The following is a 17,117-nucleotide window of genomic DNA, read 5'->3' on the forward strand; positions in this document are numbered from 1 at the left end:
ATGACTGCTACTGTAATAACAACTACTACTAAAGAAAGTCTGAGATAAGGGAAGGCCACCAATCATGGTTTGTTCTCCTCCCTTTTAAAGTCTTCCTAACATTTGTTAAGTACTTTATATGTGCTAGGTCCTTTCTGTACTCTATTTCGTTATATAAGCATAAAAATCTATGAAGCGATTTTACTACAGTGTAGGAACCTGGAATTAGATAGGCCTGAGTTTAAATTCTAGGTCTGCCTTATTCTCGTTCTCTAATATATTTAGACATGTGCTTTACTAGTCCCCAGCCTCCAAGTGTATGACTTTTTCTATCATCACTCTACCAAAGCAGTTTGGTAAAAGTAAAGACTAGTTACACGATGAGTCTGCTTTCCGGAGAAGCAACAGCACGGTGGGGACTCACCAGGCCCCTCTCGGGAGGACTTTTTGGGCTCCACGTTGGCTCAAGGCAACTCTGCTCATTCAATGAAAAGGTGTAGAATGCAATTTAGTGAGTGTTCTCCATGGGACAGCATAAAGAAGGAGGTGGGCCCCCTGAAGACAACAATTTTGACTTTCAATGTGCTAGCCCTTGATTTTCCCAAGTGCTTCCGAGGGAAAGCAAGGTGTGGGCATTATCATTTCTGACCAATACCCCACTTCCCTCCCCTGACCTGATGGTTCAGCCTGAATGGCATTAGAGGCAGGGATGGTCCCTCCCGTTTTTCCTCCAGAGCAGACCCGCTCACTGTTGACACTAGGCACATACTTTCCCAACACACAAGAATCCATCTTTTTGTTGTTGTTGTTAGTTTCTGCTTTATCTTTATCTGAGAGTTGCAGGGTCTCTCCCTTGGTGTCTGAGATAGCACAAGGTTCTAAATATCTCGAGAGTCATCATTTGATATGCTAACAAAACCACATTTAATCCTGCCTGCACTGCAGATCTCTCCAACAACATAAGCTCAGTCAGATGACAGGCATTTGTCAAAGCATGCCTTTGGGGCTGTGGGAGGGGATCCAGGGATGTGGCGCTAGACTCTGAATCTGGACAACAGCCCACGGCAGGTTCTAGGCTTTCCTGGAGGGCGGAGACCAGCCTAATCTATTCCTACAGGCCCTCCCTGGCTTCTCTGTGAAGAAGAAGGCGGCTTCCCCAGACCCACTTTATTCACTCCCCCTTGCTCCATCATCTGAATGTAAGACAAAAACATTTCTTTCTCCACAGAGGACACCGATCTCTCTACGTGAGTCTCATGCTGATAAATCACAGTGCATTTGGAAATTTATGCCTGTATCTATGGCTCTGGCAAAATAAGACATAGCACCAGGGCCGTTTATTCCCCAGCCATTCTTGCCAAAGACAACAGAATCTATTCAAATGCAGTGTGCAGGAATGCAGGAACCGAAGCCTTCAACTGACTAGATATATTACTTTCCTTTACTAGGAACACCCAGTAAGCCAGCCATTTTACTTTCTCAGTCCCTTGTCTTTGCAATGAATGAGGCTTCAATCACCTCTGATCAACCCCACCTACTGATCAGGAATCCATACACAGCTGCGCAGACATAGCTTTGGTAAACTGAATCCACCTCAGATGTACCAATCAGGCAAGTTGTGTGAGAAAACCGTAAAGGGGATAATTTCTATTATAAAATAAATGATCGCTTCTCAACAGACCTGCCTTATCTTAGAACTACATCAACTCAAAGTCAGAAGCCATGTCAATGGTAAGTGCTCCTGCCCCCATCCAGAGTTTGGTTCCCTCAACCAGGTGGTTGGCCAGTCTTAGGTGTGCATATCCCAGCAATGGTGACTTTACCCCCACCTACCCCGAGGTGGCCCATCCCGTCCCCACACAGCTTGGGCTGTAAAACAGCCAAACTTGAACTCAGCCAAAGTCCGTCACTTTGCAACTCCCACCCACTGCTTCCAGGGCTGTCCTGGGGAGCCAGACAGCGTCCTCAACTCCCTCTCCACAAGCAACCCAACAAATATCCAAGTGCAGCTATTATACCAGAAGGAGTTCAAAACGCCATGCACTGTGCTGGCTTAATATGGCGACTGGCCCACATCCCTGTGTCTTATCACCCCACTCCTACTTTCAAAACTATACATAAAGCACTTGAAACCTTTCCTGGATGAAGAAATCTACACCTTGCTGTGACAACAGAATGATGAATGTTCACCCCTAATCTGGCAGTGTAATTCTGTCATCACTAACTGGGACTTTCTCCTCCAGGCCCATCACTAACAGAAAGGACTGACCTCTCTAAAAGTGAAAATCATCATTATTAGCAGATGCCTGCCGACACTTATATGGCCCACACCCCCAAATTGTATTTTTTCCTAAGGGAAAAATATATATCTTTATTTTTCAAATAGTTTATCCTAGCAGTACTGCTGAGAAGAGACACGGCTGAAAATTAGGCATTCTATGAGTTTCTATTGAGTTCTCAATGAGTGCTTCACAACACTTGTTTGAAAATATTCCGGAATAAAATTCCTGTGTCTATGTGCTGTGGCAATATGCCCAAATCCTTCTACCATGAGGACCCCTTTTCAACTGTCAAAAAACACCTGTAAACGGCACCCTCCCCTTCACCCTCCAAAGGTAGCTATCATGCTAATAGTTCTGTTGATGGCTGAGAATTTCATAACAACTAAATCTAATATGAATTTGGTAATACCTTTTTTTTAAACTTTTTATTTTATATTGGAGTACAGTTGATACTCCAATGTTGTGTTAATTTCAGGTGTACGACAAAGTGATTCAGTTATACATACACATGTATCTATTCTTTTTCAAATTCTTTTCCCACTTAGGTTGTTACATAATATTGAGCAGAGTTCCCTGTGCTACACAGTAGGTCCTTGTTGGTTATCCATTTTAAATACAGCAGTGTGTACATGTCCATCCCAAACTCCCTAACTATCCCTCCCCCCTCCATCCTTCACCCCTGGTAACCGTAAGTTCCATAAAGGTAACCGTAAAGGTAATACCTCTAAATAAAATGTCAATTTTATTGAGCACATCAGCATCTGCCCACATTTGAGAAACAGGGGTGTAAATATATAAGTGTGTGCAAGGAAAGCATTTCCCATCCTCGTAAAGCCTAAATCACATTATAAAGCTCCCGTGTGACATCTCTGTGACCCCCTGCGGTTCCAGTGGTATATAGGGCAGAACGCTGATGTTCATAATCATCCACTGTCTGTGGGTCTGAATTCACCTACAGGCTTGGCATGCAGGAAGGTGACTCTGTGTTCAGGTATCATAGTTCTGGGTTGGATTCTGCATGTCTGACTGAGGACATTGGCTCTACCCACCACTTGGCTGATGAAGGAGACCCATTTGCTTCCACTAATTGGCAGCACAGATGATCTGAACTCCTTGTTTCTGCCAGGAAAAGCCCAGAACTCTCTGTTCCCAATGCTAATCAGTTACCAGAAACAAAACAATCAGAGTATTCTCTGATGGAGACAGGCCATCCATTCTTCCGGATGTTGTCAATTTTATCCATGTATCAAGCCAGACCTTTAGAAGACTGTGTACTCTTTATTAGCCTGGCTTATCATCGAATTACCTTATAGAACTGCACTTTGGCACTATGCCACTGGCATACACCGAGAGATCCTGGAGGAAGCAATGGTAAAAATTTACTGTGGTATTTACTGTCAGACACTGTCAAGAAAGTGGTCCATGCCCACACAACTCCCTTTTTGAGAACTCACTGAAGGAAGGCATCTCTGGTCTCCATACCAGGAACACCTTGTATTTCTCATGAAAAGCTGCCTTTTTTTCATCTCCTGGGCACATAAGGCCGTGGGCTTCCTTCCTTCCTTTGGTTATTAGGAAGCCCCAGGGCCCGCTCTAGAAGTGCACAGAAATGTACTGTGCGTGTGTTTTGAGTGTTACCCTTGCTGCAGCTTTATTTAATTCACTCACATTTTTTCCTTAGATCCAAATACTGTCATCTATTCATTTATTACCTGATATTATAAATTCCTGAAAGTTACCCTTTCATGAATGAGACAGAAAAAACATATTTTTTAAAAAAGACAGAAATGTCAGGTTACCATCATTTGGTTACAAATCTGAGGACAGCTGAGTGACATTTCAAGTAAGTTCCTGCACGGAAACTGAGCATTTACAGACCTGAAGTGAATATAGCAGGAGAACTCAAGTGAAGTTATCTCCACATTTTGAAGTTAGGGGGAAAGACAGGGGCTGGAGTAGAGGCCAGGGCTCGTGGGTGGCACAAACCCTGGGCCACTTCGGCGCTAGAATGTCGGCTCAGAAGGACCACCCTCCACCTAACTGGGGTCTTCTCCTCTTGGCATTCAGGGCATCTGACATTTCCCACCTTTCTGATCCCTTTCTACCAATATTTTTTGGCCAAGGAAGAGCAGGGGCAGCGCAGGGCCAACTGCTGTACACAGCATTCACCTCCTGCTGAGGGCTCCTCAGGGATGGCACTGCCCACAGCCCTGCCCCAAGCTGCCCCACGGCGAGGAGACTCAGCACCTCACATGATCACCACAAGATCAAAGGGACTTGGCTCCGGCTCTCTGGGACACGGTTTGTGTCTCTAAATCCCCATAGCACCTTATTTCGTGTGAGTTGTGTGAGTGCTTGAATGCACGTGAGAGGGCAGGGGTGTGTTTCCCTCTTCTCGAGATTAAAACAATCCATCTGCAAGTGGTGTGGGAGGCCGCAGAGAAACAGCAGTAATAACCCAGAGGTCGGCCCAGCATTCAGGCTCCCCTGCTCATTACACGTGGCTGCAGGCCTCCTGGCATCTAATCATAGCCTGGCAACAATGACTCCATCCAGGCCGCGTGCCCCTGCTCCGCCAGGCGCTGCCTCTACCCTCGGGCCACCCTACTGTTCCAGGTCAGAGGCACCCCAAGGACTCCTCAGCCTCCAGAGCCTACACACCACAGGCGAGAGACGAGGTCTGACAACGCGACCCTCAGCTCTCCTCTAGGAGAATCCACAGACAGTCCAAGGACATGTTTACCCTCTTCTTGTTTTGTTTTTTTTTTTTTTAAATAATGGATTTATTTGCTAATACTGACGAATAAGGAGTTTGTACCCACATACAAAGACTTCTTCATTTCTCGTTCCTCTGCAGCAAGCAGAAGTCCTGGCGATGCTGGGCCCCAGCACCCTCAGGACCACCCTCGGCGACAGCCGGGTCACGGTCACTCTCTGGAGGTGGAGTAGGTGCTGGCTTGTCCCAGACCCCATGCCCCACCCCCAGTGTTCCTGCACCAGACCTACCTCACCGTCTGCAGTCCCCACTCTAGGGGTATTTCAACATCAGAAGGATCTGGAGAGATAACTGGCGACAGACAGAAGCAGCCTACTGAAGTCATGACTTACATTTTCTTCCTCTCTCTTAATAAATGTATTTTTTTAAAGCATCCTATCAAACTTCACTTCTTTGGTAACCGAAGTCTCACCCATCAGGAAACGTTTCTTTCCGTCAGAGGCTGTCCCTCCAGCTCACCTCCCAGCATCTACCCATCCTTAGAAAGGCTCCAGGTCACTTTCTCCACCATCCTTTTCCTGACTCCCACCCAGGAAGGGCTGGCTCTCCCATCCCCTGAGCGCCCCCATCTGCAAGACTCTGTCTGGGCGTCCCAAGCACACACCCTGGGTTATTTTATTTCACGTGTCCCTCTGTCTCTGTCTCGGCTACACAGACTACAAGCGCCCCGAAGAAAGCTGCCGTCACATTCCTCATCATGTTCCTGCATGAAACCAACTCAGCACCTACTAAGTGGTCAGGGAACAATTCACTGATCAATTAGCTCACACACCAAAAGGGAGAAGCAGACACATCAAAACCCCTAAGAGCCTCTCACACTGAGAGTCCAGAACAAAACACCAACCCTCCTCCTTTTACCAAAGCCTTATTGCCTTTCTCATGTACGTGATAATAAGACTGGATCAGGCACTACATCCAGAGTTTTACAGACCCTTCATGTCACAGCTGGGAAGAACATCATAATTTCTATTTTACAGATAAGGAAATTGAGGCCCAGAGAAGTGAAGCGTTTGCCTAGGTACACACAGTTATTAGAGGAAAGAGCTGGAGCTGAAGTCAATCATTGAGACTGCAATGCCCAGGGTCCTCCCAATACCTCACACTGCCTTTCATCATACACGGTTATTAGGGCAGGACAAACATTGGATAGGCCTCCAGCAATGAAGTGTTACATAACACACACTGAAGAACTTAACAGAAGAAAACTCTGGATCTTAGGCAGAAGCGCCATGGGGCACAGGTGACTCTGGCGAGTGCTTCTCCAGGCAGCCATCTCCCATCGGGAAAATGCTCTCATCCACTCTGCGGTCTCCAGTGAGGACAACTTAACCAGCATTACTGATCCATTTAAAAATTCAACTGACATTTTTTCCCCTATTGAGAATTTCCCCAAACCAAGGCTGTTTCATTAGGACTCAACAAATACTATGTAATTAATTCAGGGGCTGTTGTTCTAGCAGATGGAATAGCCGAAGGTTTGGGTTTGCTTCTTTTTTTTTTTTTTTTTTTCCTTTTTATAAAACTAACGTAACTACGTTTTATGAGTTTGGGGAAAGGTGATAAACGTGTCTTTTAAATGGATCTGTTCGTGCTAAAAGAACCTCTTAAACACAGTAATAGAAAGCCACAGCGCCCCATAATTGCACGGGAAATTTTACTAGCCTTCGTGATTCCATCCAAAGGGTGGAACACAACCCAGAATGGCTTTGGCTCCTTGGTTCTCAAGGGCCAGGGTGCTGGCAGCTGCTAGAGGAGCCAGAGGAAGCAGGGAACTTAACACCCACAGCGGCCGGCTCCTGTGAGGAGATGGAGCTTGCACAGGGGTCCCCGGCAGGGCTGAGCTGAGAAGAAACTGAGCTTTCCTGGGCACACGCCACATACCAACTCCCCAGCTCTCTGCAATCATGAGCTCACACAGTCGTCACAAATGTCCACCAGATGGATATCGTTAGCCTAGATAAGTCAGATGCCTCAAGTGGATGTCCCACATTCACGGGGGAGCCGAGATTCGAACTCGAGCCTTCTAAACCCTGGCTCTTTCCTCCACCTCTTGCAGTGCCCTCAGGACTCTGTCAGAAAACAAAGTACCTCCTGCTTTGGTCCTTTTTGCTTTTTATTCTGAGCCTCCCTCCCCACCCCTGATGGTTAAAAGGCTCATTTAATTCCATTGGTTTTATTGAAGCGATATTCATACCTCATTGGTTAAACTGTGACCTTTGAAATAAGGGCATCAGACTTCAAATTTTTCATTTTTCCTTCCTTCATGAGGAAAACATACACAGATTCTACATTGCCTGAAACCATGATAGCTTGGCTATCAGAAGGAAAGGACCTCAGGGGCCACCTGGCCCACCCCTTTTATCGCAGAGGTGGGCAAACGGAAGTCAAGAAAGGCCAGTGATTTGCCTGAAGTCGCACATTTTAAGAGTGGCAGAGTCCTGTCCCACCTCGGCCTCCCTTGGGGGACACCACACTCTCCAGGCCAAGGGGCTGGATGGACGAATCAGTCAGCATGTGTTAGAAATGCTAGGAGAAAGCAGCTCCAACAGCAAAGCAAATGAGACAACATAAATGTCCACCAACAGGGGAATAAGTGGATAAATTGGAGCATATTAGTACCACAGAACATCACAATATAAAGGAATTAACTGTATCGACAGCTAACCAATCGAAAACGATTTTCAGTGAAATAAACAGGTTAGAGGAGAAAACACTCATTTCTATATGTATAACAGTGTTTGTAGACATGCACGTATGACATAAAAGGACAAGAACATGGAAAGAAAAGCATGTTAACGATACGGTCACCTTTAAAGAAAAGAAAATGGGAAAGAGGACCAAGGAGGGGCCCCTGGGGGATTTCAGTCTTATAGCTGATGTTTTATTTCCTTAAAATAAGCAAACAGGCAAAGGCAGCCAGAGATGGAAGATAAAACTTTCAACTTGATCTAACTTCAAAGCAGATAGGCTGAGTTAAACGAGGAGCAAACCAATATTTGAATTAACAGTTTTCTGCTGCTTCTCTGGCAGAATTGACTTGGAAAATTTAAAAATCAATACTTTAAATTTTTAAAAATAGTAACCATTGTATGGTCATAATCAAGAAAGAGAAGAAGAGATGGCAGGAGGTGAGAGGCTGAGGTGGCTGGAGTGAGGTGTGAATGTCTGGGGCAGGAATTGGTTATTTTAAATAACAGGAGCTATTTCTGTTAAGGGGAGAGAATGGTCCTTAACTTATGTGCAAAGGCCAAGGTGAGAGGGAGGAACCAACCAGACCAAACATGAGGGAACCCGGAGAAAATTAAGATGCTTCCCACAAACCAGGCCAGCTGCCTCTGAGAATCAGTAGCCCGAAGGATCAGATAGGATGAACAGATCCTTAAACACTGAAAAACAAGGCCCTACAAATGCGAATCAGAGGCTCCTTTTGGGGTGAGGTTAAATTCCACATCAAGAGGAAAGCTATGGGGATTTAAGATTTCTATAAAGCCTATCATGTAAAATTTCAGATTAATCTAGAGGGAAAGAAATCTCCTTCTAAAGAAAAATATTAGAAATAAGCAATCTTGGCTCCCCCAGGAGCTCTTTAAAATTTGGACAAAACATGTTGCTGTGATGGTCCACGGGGCTCTGGTTCCAGAAACACGGCTGGAACACAGGAAGAATTCTCTCCTTTCGAGTTTTAGAATTTTTGCCTGAAAATAGTTCAGGGCTTTGGTGAGGATTTGAGCTTGTCAGGATCTTGGTATAATAGATTGGAAGTCAAAGGGCAAGGTTTTTCTTCTTTTATTCTACTCAAGTGAACAGCATAAATGAAAGGGGACCCTGCCTTTCGGAGCTTTATTTTTATCTGGAGATCAATTTCTACGAGTTCATATTCTGCTCTGAAGATCACCAGCATCATCTGAGATTTAGTCACAGCCGGGCCGCTCTGGAGGAAAAATGATTAATATTCACTCCAGAAGGAAAAACGTTATCCTTTAAACGAACACCTCCACACTTTACCTCAAACATTCATTTATTCCACATTAAAGGAAGCCACTCGTCTCAAAAAAAGTTCCATGATAAATCCCCTTCAGCCATTTTTCCTAAAATGGTTTGTCCCATCAAGTGGAACTTCTTACCCAAGTACATCAGTGGGTTCTTTCCTGAGCAGACCATGGCTGCAGTATGGAACCTAGATTAATTTGCATTCCATCACTTCGGACATCTTCAGGTAATCAGAATTTTATATTAAAGTGATGCAATGGTTTTATACACAAATTACCTTCTCAACCCTGCAATACAACGACAACAATAAAAACCTTTTACTTGGCAAAAGCATTATGAATAAGCTCCGATTTTCTTTTTCACAAAGGACTGGTCTAGAAGTTTTGAAGCTGCCTGTTAGAATTCACTTTGCTCCTTGTTCATCCCCTCCCTCAGTGAATCCCCAAAACAACACCTTTTATTTTTGTACCACAGTACTGTGGTTCAACCAATTCTCTCTTTCCCCTCCAGGCCCTTTGAATAACCTTCCTCATCAGCCACCCGACTCCAAGGAAAAAGAGGATCTGTGAGACTGCATCCTCAGCGTCTCCCCGAAGGGAATGTTGATCAGCTAAGGCTGGGGGCACCCTGATCCGCAGTCAACAGACACAGACTGAGTGAGGCCAGGGGGTCGCAAAAACTGTCATCCCGACTAAAACTGCCCTGTGTCACTAGGGTAAACAGTTGACATCATATGAGCTTCCCAGTTTCCCAGGCCAATACTTTTCACTTTCCCACCCCCACCAGCACTTGTCCCTGCTCCCCACCCCGTCACCCCCAGTACGGACACACACTCCGTGCTGGTGTAAGAACTTGGACAGATAACTAATGATTTATAATCCCGAGTGTCCCAAGAAAGACCTTCTTTAGTGTGGTCCTTACTATCTAGCGTAGGGGGTTTAAACGTCAGCATTCGGTACCTGTTGAATGAATGAATGAGCATTAAGTGCCTGAACCTTTTCAGCCCCAATAATGAGGATGTGGAGGTGCAACGGCAATGACTTGCCTAGTGTAAGACAGGTCAGCTCTAATTTAGCCCGGGAGCTCCAGAGCATTGCAACTGTGAGCGCCCCCATGAGGGAATACAAGAAGAAAGAAAGAAAACCTGCTTGGGAAAGGAGGGAAGCAACATGGAAAGGCAGCTAGACAGGAAGAGGAGGGAGTGAAAAAGATCAATTGCTGGCTAAAACAACACTTAACAGAGCGCCTGCTATCTGCCAGACACAGTAACTCATTTAATCCTCTCCGTGCTCTTATTGTTACCATTTCCAGACGGGAAGGCTTAGAATCAGAGAGGTTAAGCAACTTGCCTAGAATCACACAGCTAGTAACTGGCAGAGTCAAGTTCCAAATTTAGAGGATCTGACTACAAACCCCGGGACCCCATACTGCACTCACCAAAGTGTATCCCACAGAAGATACCACTTTTGCTGGGGACATGACAGGTATGGTGTGAAAAAAATAACAGCAAAAGCATGTGGTCAAAGGCAAATTTAGCACATGGTAAGTTAAATGGGCTTCTTTACTAAAAGACTTCTTAGAGCTTTTAAATTGCTAACAAACACTGTGAATCTCCACGAGATGAACAGAGCATATGTGTGTCCCAAACTTATTTGCGCAGGGACTGTTTTCTTGGGGAAGCATCTTGCTGGACCAGATGCCACTTTCAGAAGCATAAAACTCACGTCTGCTCAACACCCACTCTGTGCTCCAGGTTTGCTAGGGGCCAGTGGAGGGAAGGTGCCAAAGGCAAAAGCGGCAGAGGCCACCCAAAACTCTGGAATCACTCCAGAGCCCTCCAGGCTCGGCCAGCCTCCTGCAGAGGTCCACTCTGAGGGCCTCCACTCCTCCTGCCCATATAAGACAGGAAGCCGTTTGCATCTTCCAGTTGCCCTCTTGAACTATACAGCCTGTCCAACTCCCCGCAGGGCATCTGTCTTTGTGGACTTCACAAAGGAAATTTCTCACCTGAGTTAATAATTGTTGCCTTCTATTCTGAACTCCCAGTCTGTCCCTTCTGTGAGGAGATTTGGCGTTAAGTCATTACAATCAAAAAGGATAGACTACTTTATCCAAATCTCCGAGAGAATTCTTAGAAAAGCCTCAACGTGATAGCTATTATACTCCGCTGACAGAAGCATTAGTGATCCTCTTAAAGATAACACGTTAAAGACGTTTTCAGCCTTGTGGAAGGACACCTCCAGCGAGGCGCTTTTCTTCTAACTACCTTGAAGTCATTACATAAGTGCTTGCTCTATGAAGCCCTGTTGTTCAAAGTTCAGTAACTATCCTTCAGCAGAAAGAGCAATTACAGGGAAGTAACTATTTCTTGAATACTACGTGTGTCCTTACTATTCACACCAATACTTGAGACAGTCAGGAGCTACAGGGCATTTCAGAGGTCAAGCTACAGAGCTGAATGGTTAAGTCTGACCATCTGTGACCAAAGCCCAGGGATTCAAGACAATGAATGATGCAATGGAGAAGTTACCTAAGAGTCCGGTAGGAGGGGCAGCATTTAGCAGGTGTGTCTTGGGTTCCAAATCACTGCTGTTGAGCCACTAAACTAGGTCCTCTAAAGTATTGCCTTCAACCTGTCACTCCTCTGCTCAAAAACTTTCTGTGGGTCCCCACTGCCAAGAACACAAAGTTTAAACTTCATAGATTGGTATGAAATGCCCTTCACAGCCTGCCTCAAATCCCCCTCTGGCTACTCTCTACCCGAATCCCCCGTGTATGGCCTTCCTTCCCCTTTTCTCCCCCTGCATTTCAAGCCCACTCCACACCCACCTCTATCATGAAGCCACTTCCACCTCCACCTCAGAACATGCTTGTCATCTGGCCCTCTAACATGCTTTCCAGCAAGTTCCATTTCTATAAACTGAAAGTCATCCCCAACCACAAAACTGCCTGAACCACGTTGGATTCTTTTTTAGCTTGGGAGGGGAAACGACTTCTCTCTGCAGCTGACAATCTCCACTGGAGTTCGGCAATCCTCCTATTTTCTGGAAGATGAAACGCCCAATCTCTTCTTCCATGCCAGTGGTTTATATTGCGCCAGGCCGCGTCAGCGCTGATATAGTAACCTCCCATTTTTATTGAGCGGCACCCAGTGTAATTGATGACATCTGCTGGAGCCGATATTTTAAGGGAAGGCTATTCTCAGCCCTGCCTGCTCTCCCCCCAGCTCAGGATATAAATAGCCAACAGCAGCTACACCTGAGGTACAAAGTGGGGCTTCTCAGCTAAGGTCCTCAATTATACCCCAGAAGGTCATGAGGTTTTCTGCAAGGATTTATCTCAGCAGATCGAGTTTTCAAGCCTGCAGAGCTAGGAAAAGAGGGAGCAGGGGCAGGACGCTGCTGGATATAGTCGCTAACATTCCTTGGAGAGAAAAATCCCTGTTTGGACTTTTTGGTTAGGCAGATTTAAATAGCATGTTCAAAGGAAGCTATCATTTATATCATATATGTAGATATATCATTTACATATATGAAGTGACAAATGATGCCCACCTTCATGTATAACCTTTCCCAATGTGAATTAGTAAAAATTAAAATGTCCCTTGGTAAAGTTTTAGTATTTGTTTGCAGGCCTTGGGGAAGAGTAAATTTGGCATTTATTTAGGCAACATTTGATGCTTACAGGACTAGAACCTAAATCTTTTTCTGGACTGGAAAGCGTCAGTTCATGGTCGCCATCACCTGCGGTAGCTCCATAAGAAAGATCCTGGTAGGGGTGTTTGCAGAAGGGCTCATTTACCAGGTACACGCAGGGAACGTGTTGCTCTACATCTGAGTGTTCTTCCAACATGAAGGTGTAGCCTTTTGAGAAATTTTTAGAAATTTTGACCATTTTTGATGGAAAATTTCTAAATTACAAATACCTTCATATGTTTTACTGTGTGGTTTACTGTGATGATTCAGTCACTGTTAAAGTTGTCAGTTCTCCAAAGAAGACAGCAAGATGGCCAACAGGAACATGAAAAGATGCTCGTCATTGCTGATTATTAGAGAAATGCAAATCAAAACTACAATGAGGTACCACCTCACACCAGTCAGAATGGCCATCATCAAAAAGTCTACAAATAACAAATGCTGGAGAGGGTGTGGAGTAAAGGGAACCCTCCTACACTGTTGGTGGGAAGGTAAATTGGTGCACTATGAACAGTATGGAGGTTCCTTAAACAACTAAAAATAGAACTAACATATGGTCCAGCAATCGCACTCCTGGGCATATAATCCAGAAAAGACGAAACTAATTCAAAAAGATACATGCACCCCAATGTTCATAGCAGCACTATTTACAATAGCCAAGACATGGAAGCACCTAAGTGTCCATCAATGGATGAATGGATAAAGAAGTTGTGGTATATATACACAGTGGAATACTACTCAGCCGTAAAAAAGAATGAAACAATGCCATTTGCAGCAACATGGATGGACCTAGAGATTATCATACTGAGTGCAATAAGTCAGACAGAGAAAGACAAATATTACATGATACAACTTATATGTGGAATCTAAAAAATAATACAAATGAACTTATTTACAAAACAGAAACAGACTCGTGGACGTAGAAAACAAACTTATGGTTACCAAAGGGGAAAGGGTGAGGAAGGGATAAATTAGTAGGAGTATGGGATTCACAGATGCACACCACTATATATAAAATAGATAAACAACAAGGATTTACTGTATAGCACAGGGAACTATATTCAATATCTTGTAATAACCTATAATGGAAAAGAACTGGGAAAAATATTTATACCTATGTATAACTTCATCACTTTGCTGTACACCTGAAACTAACACAATATTGTAAATCAACTATATCTCAATTAAAATTTTTTTTTAATTTTTTTAAAGTTGCTGAAGTGTGAGGCCCTTGGAGCCCACTGGCATAGGTATAGCCCAGACGGGGCCTTCAAAAGAAAGCCTTCCCTAGCACCTGCCCACAACACACACATGCATGCCCACTAAGTCTCCCACCTATAGTCTCACCTGCACATACCTGCATCATAGCCATTAACACATCTCCCACTGCAATTGTTCACTGAGCTATTTCCCCACTCCCCACTCTGAGCTCCTCCCGGATGGGCACCACAGGTTTTCTGTTTTATCCCCAGGACCTGGCTTGGTGCTTGTTCCAGAGTGCTAGGTCAATAAATGTTTGAGAATGAATGAATGCATGCATGTATGAATGAACAAAGTGTTGCACTACTTGAGGGCATACGCTAAATGTCTATGAGAAAATTTTAATGCCAATTTTGCTTAAAAGAAAACCAGAGTCCGGATGGAGTGACCCATTAAAGTGACAAAGGAGAGAGCCGAAAGGGGCGCCTTCTATCGTGTTACACGTCAATGCTTTCCTTGACTTCTTTGTGTCAAGTTGACCATCGTGACCACATGAAATACTCAATCTACAGAACTGAAGCTGATTCTCAGAAGTGTGAACCTCTGAGACTTGGTAGGTAACGTTTTCCCTCTGAGTTGCAGCATTAATTGCATATACGTACTTGAAGTACAATCTGCCACCATTTCAGCAGCAGGGTCTGCGCCAACAGCAGCCCCACATGGAACAATAGAAACAGGGATGTGATTCACAGCAGGTCCTCGCTGTGTCTTAAATAACTCACAGGAGGACAGAGATTTACAATGGCCTTCAGGAGCCTGGCTTTGTGCTTGCTGGTGTGAGAGGAAAGAGCCCTCTGAAGACCAAGCTAAAACCCAAGCGGTCAGTGAGCTGCCCCTGAAACAAGCTTCCATTTAGAAACATGATGAAGTTATTTAACAAAGGAAATATCAGCGCCCCTGAAAGCCTCCCGGGATTAGCCTATTTCTAGACAAGAAAGTTTCATTTTTGTGGCTCCTGTGAATTGGACAGCGTCTCCAGGCACAGTCTGTTCCATGAATGAAATCACTGGACTCAGCCCAACAATCCACCGGGTTAGTCTGATAAGCATTTTACTGTTTTGTTTCTTTATGTGTTTGTTCTCTAACAAAACCAACCAATGATTATAGTGGTCAATTCAATAAAAACATTTTTTAATCTGTCTTAGACAACCTCAGACAAATAACCAATTTGATAAAAATAATTTCTATCACCCCACTCAATTCAGTCCACAAAAGTCAATAAAATAAGACAGCTAGCTGGCCTTTAAGGGAAGAGTAAATCAGCATTCAAGGAAGGAAAAATGAGACAGCATTTCCCATGGAATATACAGCAAGAAATAGTGCATCCTTTACCTTGGTCAAAAGGCTTGTTGGGATTCCAGTTTCTGAAATAATCATCCTATATGAGGGAAAAAAAATAGAAAACAAAGGTCAGATTTCAAGAAGCTTCGCACATAAATGCATAAAAAGCTGCCTTTCCCCCCACCTCCCAAAACACAAAGGAAAACACTAAGGGCTTAGAAATCTTTCCAAGGCATTCACGTGCAATCAAAAATATCAATTGACTTTTTAAATTCTTGTCTTTCAAACTGTATGGATTATACACTAGGAAGAGTTAATACATTTCAGCCTAATATGGAAACAGCACTGCTCTTCCTGTTTCGACAGATAAACAGAGACACCTTCAAAGTGCAAGACGTATTTGCTATCAATTATACCGCTAGTGGTGATGCCTAGCTGTTCTCACTTGGGATTAAGCCTCTGTGTTTGTAACCACTGATAATTCAACTGTCAACCTTTCTCCTACACGAAGACATGTAATTTTGGCGCACAGTTCCAGTTTTCTAACACTCCCCAAACCAAAAAACAGAGGGCCATTCAAATGTGAGAATTAACCACAGGCATATATTCAGCTTAATACCATGTGTCCCGGGTGTGTAAAGATAAAAACACAAAGGCTGGCCAATCTGGTTCGTTCATAACCATGTCCTTCTTGCATGAAGCTTGCCTCGACTTATGCTCTGAGGCTAGACACTTCACTACTTTGAAATTGCAAGGGTCCAGGTCACTCACTTCTCTATCGTCACATTAACCTCTTCCCCACTTCTAATAACCCTTCCCTTCCAAACCTCCACTGTCCGCTCTTCCTCCTCCCCATAAGTGCTCACCCACCCCACTGCGGCCGAGCTCAGCTCAACTGTCTGCAACATGCAGAGGCCTCACCCGTGGAAAACACCTCCACACCATTTTTAGGGCATGTGCCCCCATGCAGTTAATTTCCTCCTGCATATACTCAAATGATCTGCTGGATGTGTTTTCGGCTGGTACTCTGCATGCTGCAGTTCCAGAAAGCTGTCCAAAATGAGGCCTCGATGACTCTTCCAGAAAAGTTCATTTAGATCAAAGTGCACAATTAGTTTCAACTATGGTCCATGCCATCTCCTGCGGCTGTTTATCTCTGACACCATCTCCTGTGAATTTTATTGGCCTCTGTGTCATTCAATTACCTGGCTTTATTAGATCCTGGTTGAGTTCACCTAAGCTCTTAAATAGATTTTAGGAAACTGGATTTAGAGTAAAATCAGAACATTGCTCCTTGGGCAGTGATTCCATTTTCCAGAGCATGAATAAACATGAATGGGTTCCTCCAGATCCTGGGGATTCAGCATTAAATCATTTTTAACTCTGAGGAATTGGCCCACTTTGCTCTGGCTTTAAATTTATGGCATAACTGGTCTTCTCACCCATCTGGTTAGGAAGTCCCTGAGGTCTACACCATGAAATATCACTGAGAAAGTTTAAAAGAATCCCTCTGCCACATCTCTCTCCATTTATTATTTTAAATATAATCCTAGTCTTTTGAATTATGTGGCAGCCAGAGTTAATGATTCTAAGTTAAGTGCTGGATGATTGGTGGGAAATTTACCACTTGATTTCTCAGCTTTGATGGCCAATATACTCAGCACTAAATATAAGCAAGTGACTCAGACATTCTGCTGTTCACAAGGGCAAGAGAAGAGATAACCCAGGATGAACTCACCCTCACCACTGGAGAAAACATAACAAAACCTCTGCCCTTCCAATTGTGGTTCATCAGTGCCCTCTGCACATCCAGAGGATGGCACCACCCAACCACAATCTAAAATCACGTGAACT

General features: G+C 44.3%; 1 protein-coding gene across 2 annotated transcripts in view; it reads right to left on the minus strand.

The window, feature by feature from the left end:
* Nucleotides 1-17,117, minus strand: part of SPOCK1 (SPARC (osteonectin), cwcv and kazal like domains proteoglycan 1) — a 549,728-nt gene that overhangs the window by 271,688 nt on the left and 260,923 nt on the right. For both annotated transcript variants that reach the window (XM_036848672.1, XM_036848671.1), the window contains one exon: nucleotides 15,315-15,360. In XM_036848672.1, coding sequence (XP_036704567.1) covers nucleotides 15,315-15,360 — 46 coding nt within the window. The remainder of the gene's footprint in view (nucleotides 1-15,314; nucleotides 15,361-17,117) is intronic.

Source organism: Balaenoptera musculus, chromosome 3, assembly GCF_009873245.2.
Source record: "Balaenoptera musculus isolate JJ_BM4_2016_0621 chromosome 3, mBalMus1.pri.v3, whole genome shotgun sequence".
Lineage (NCBI taxonomy): Eukaryota > Metazoa > Chordata > Mammalia > Artiodactyla > Balaenopteridae > Balaenoptera > Balaenoptera musculus.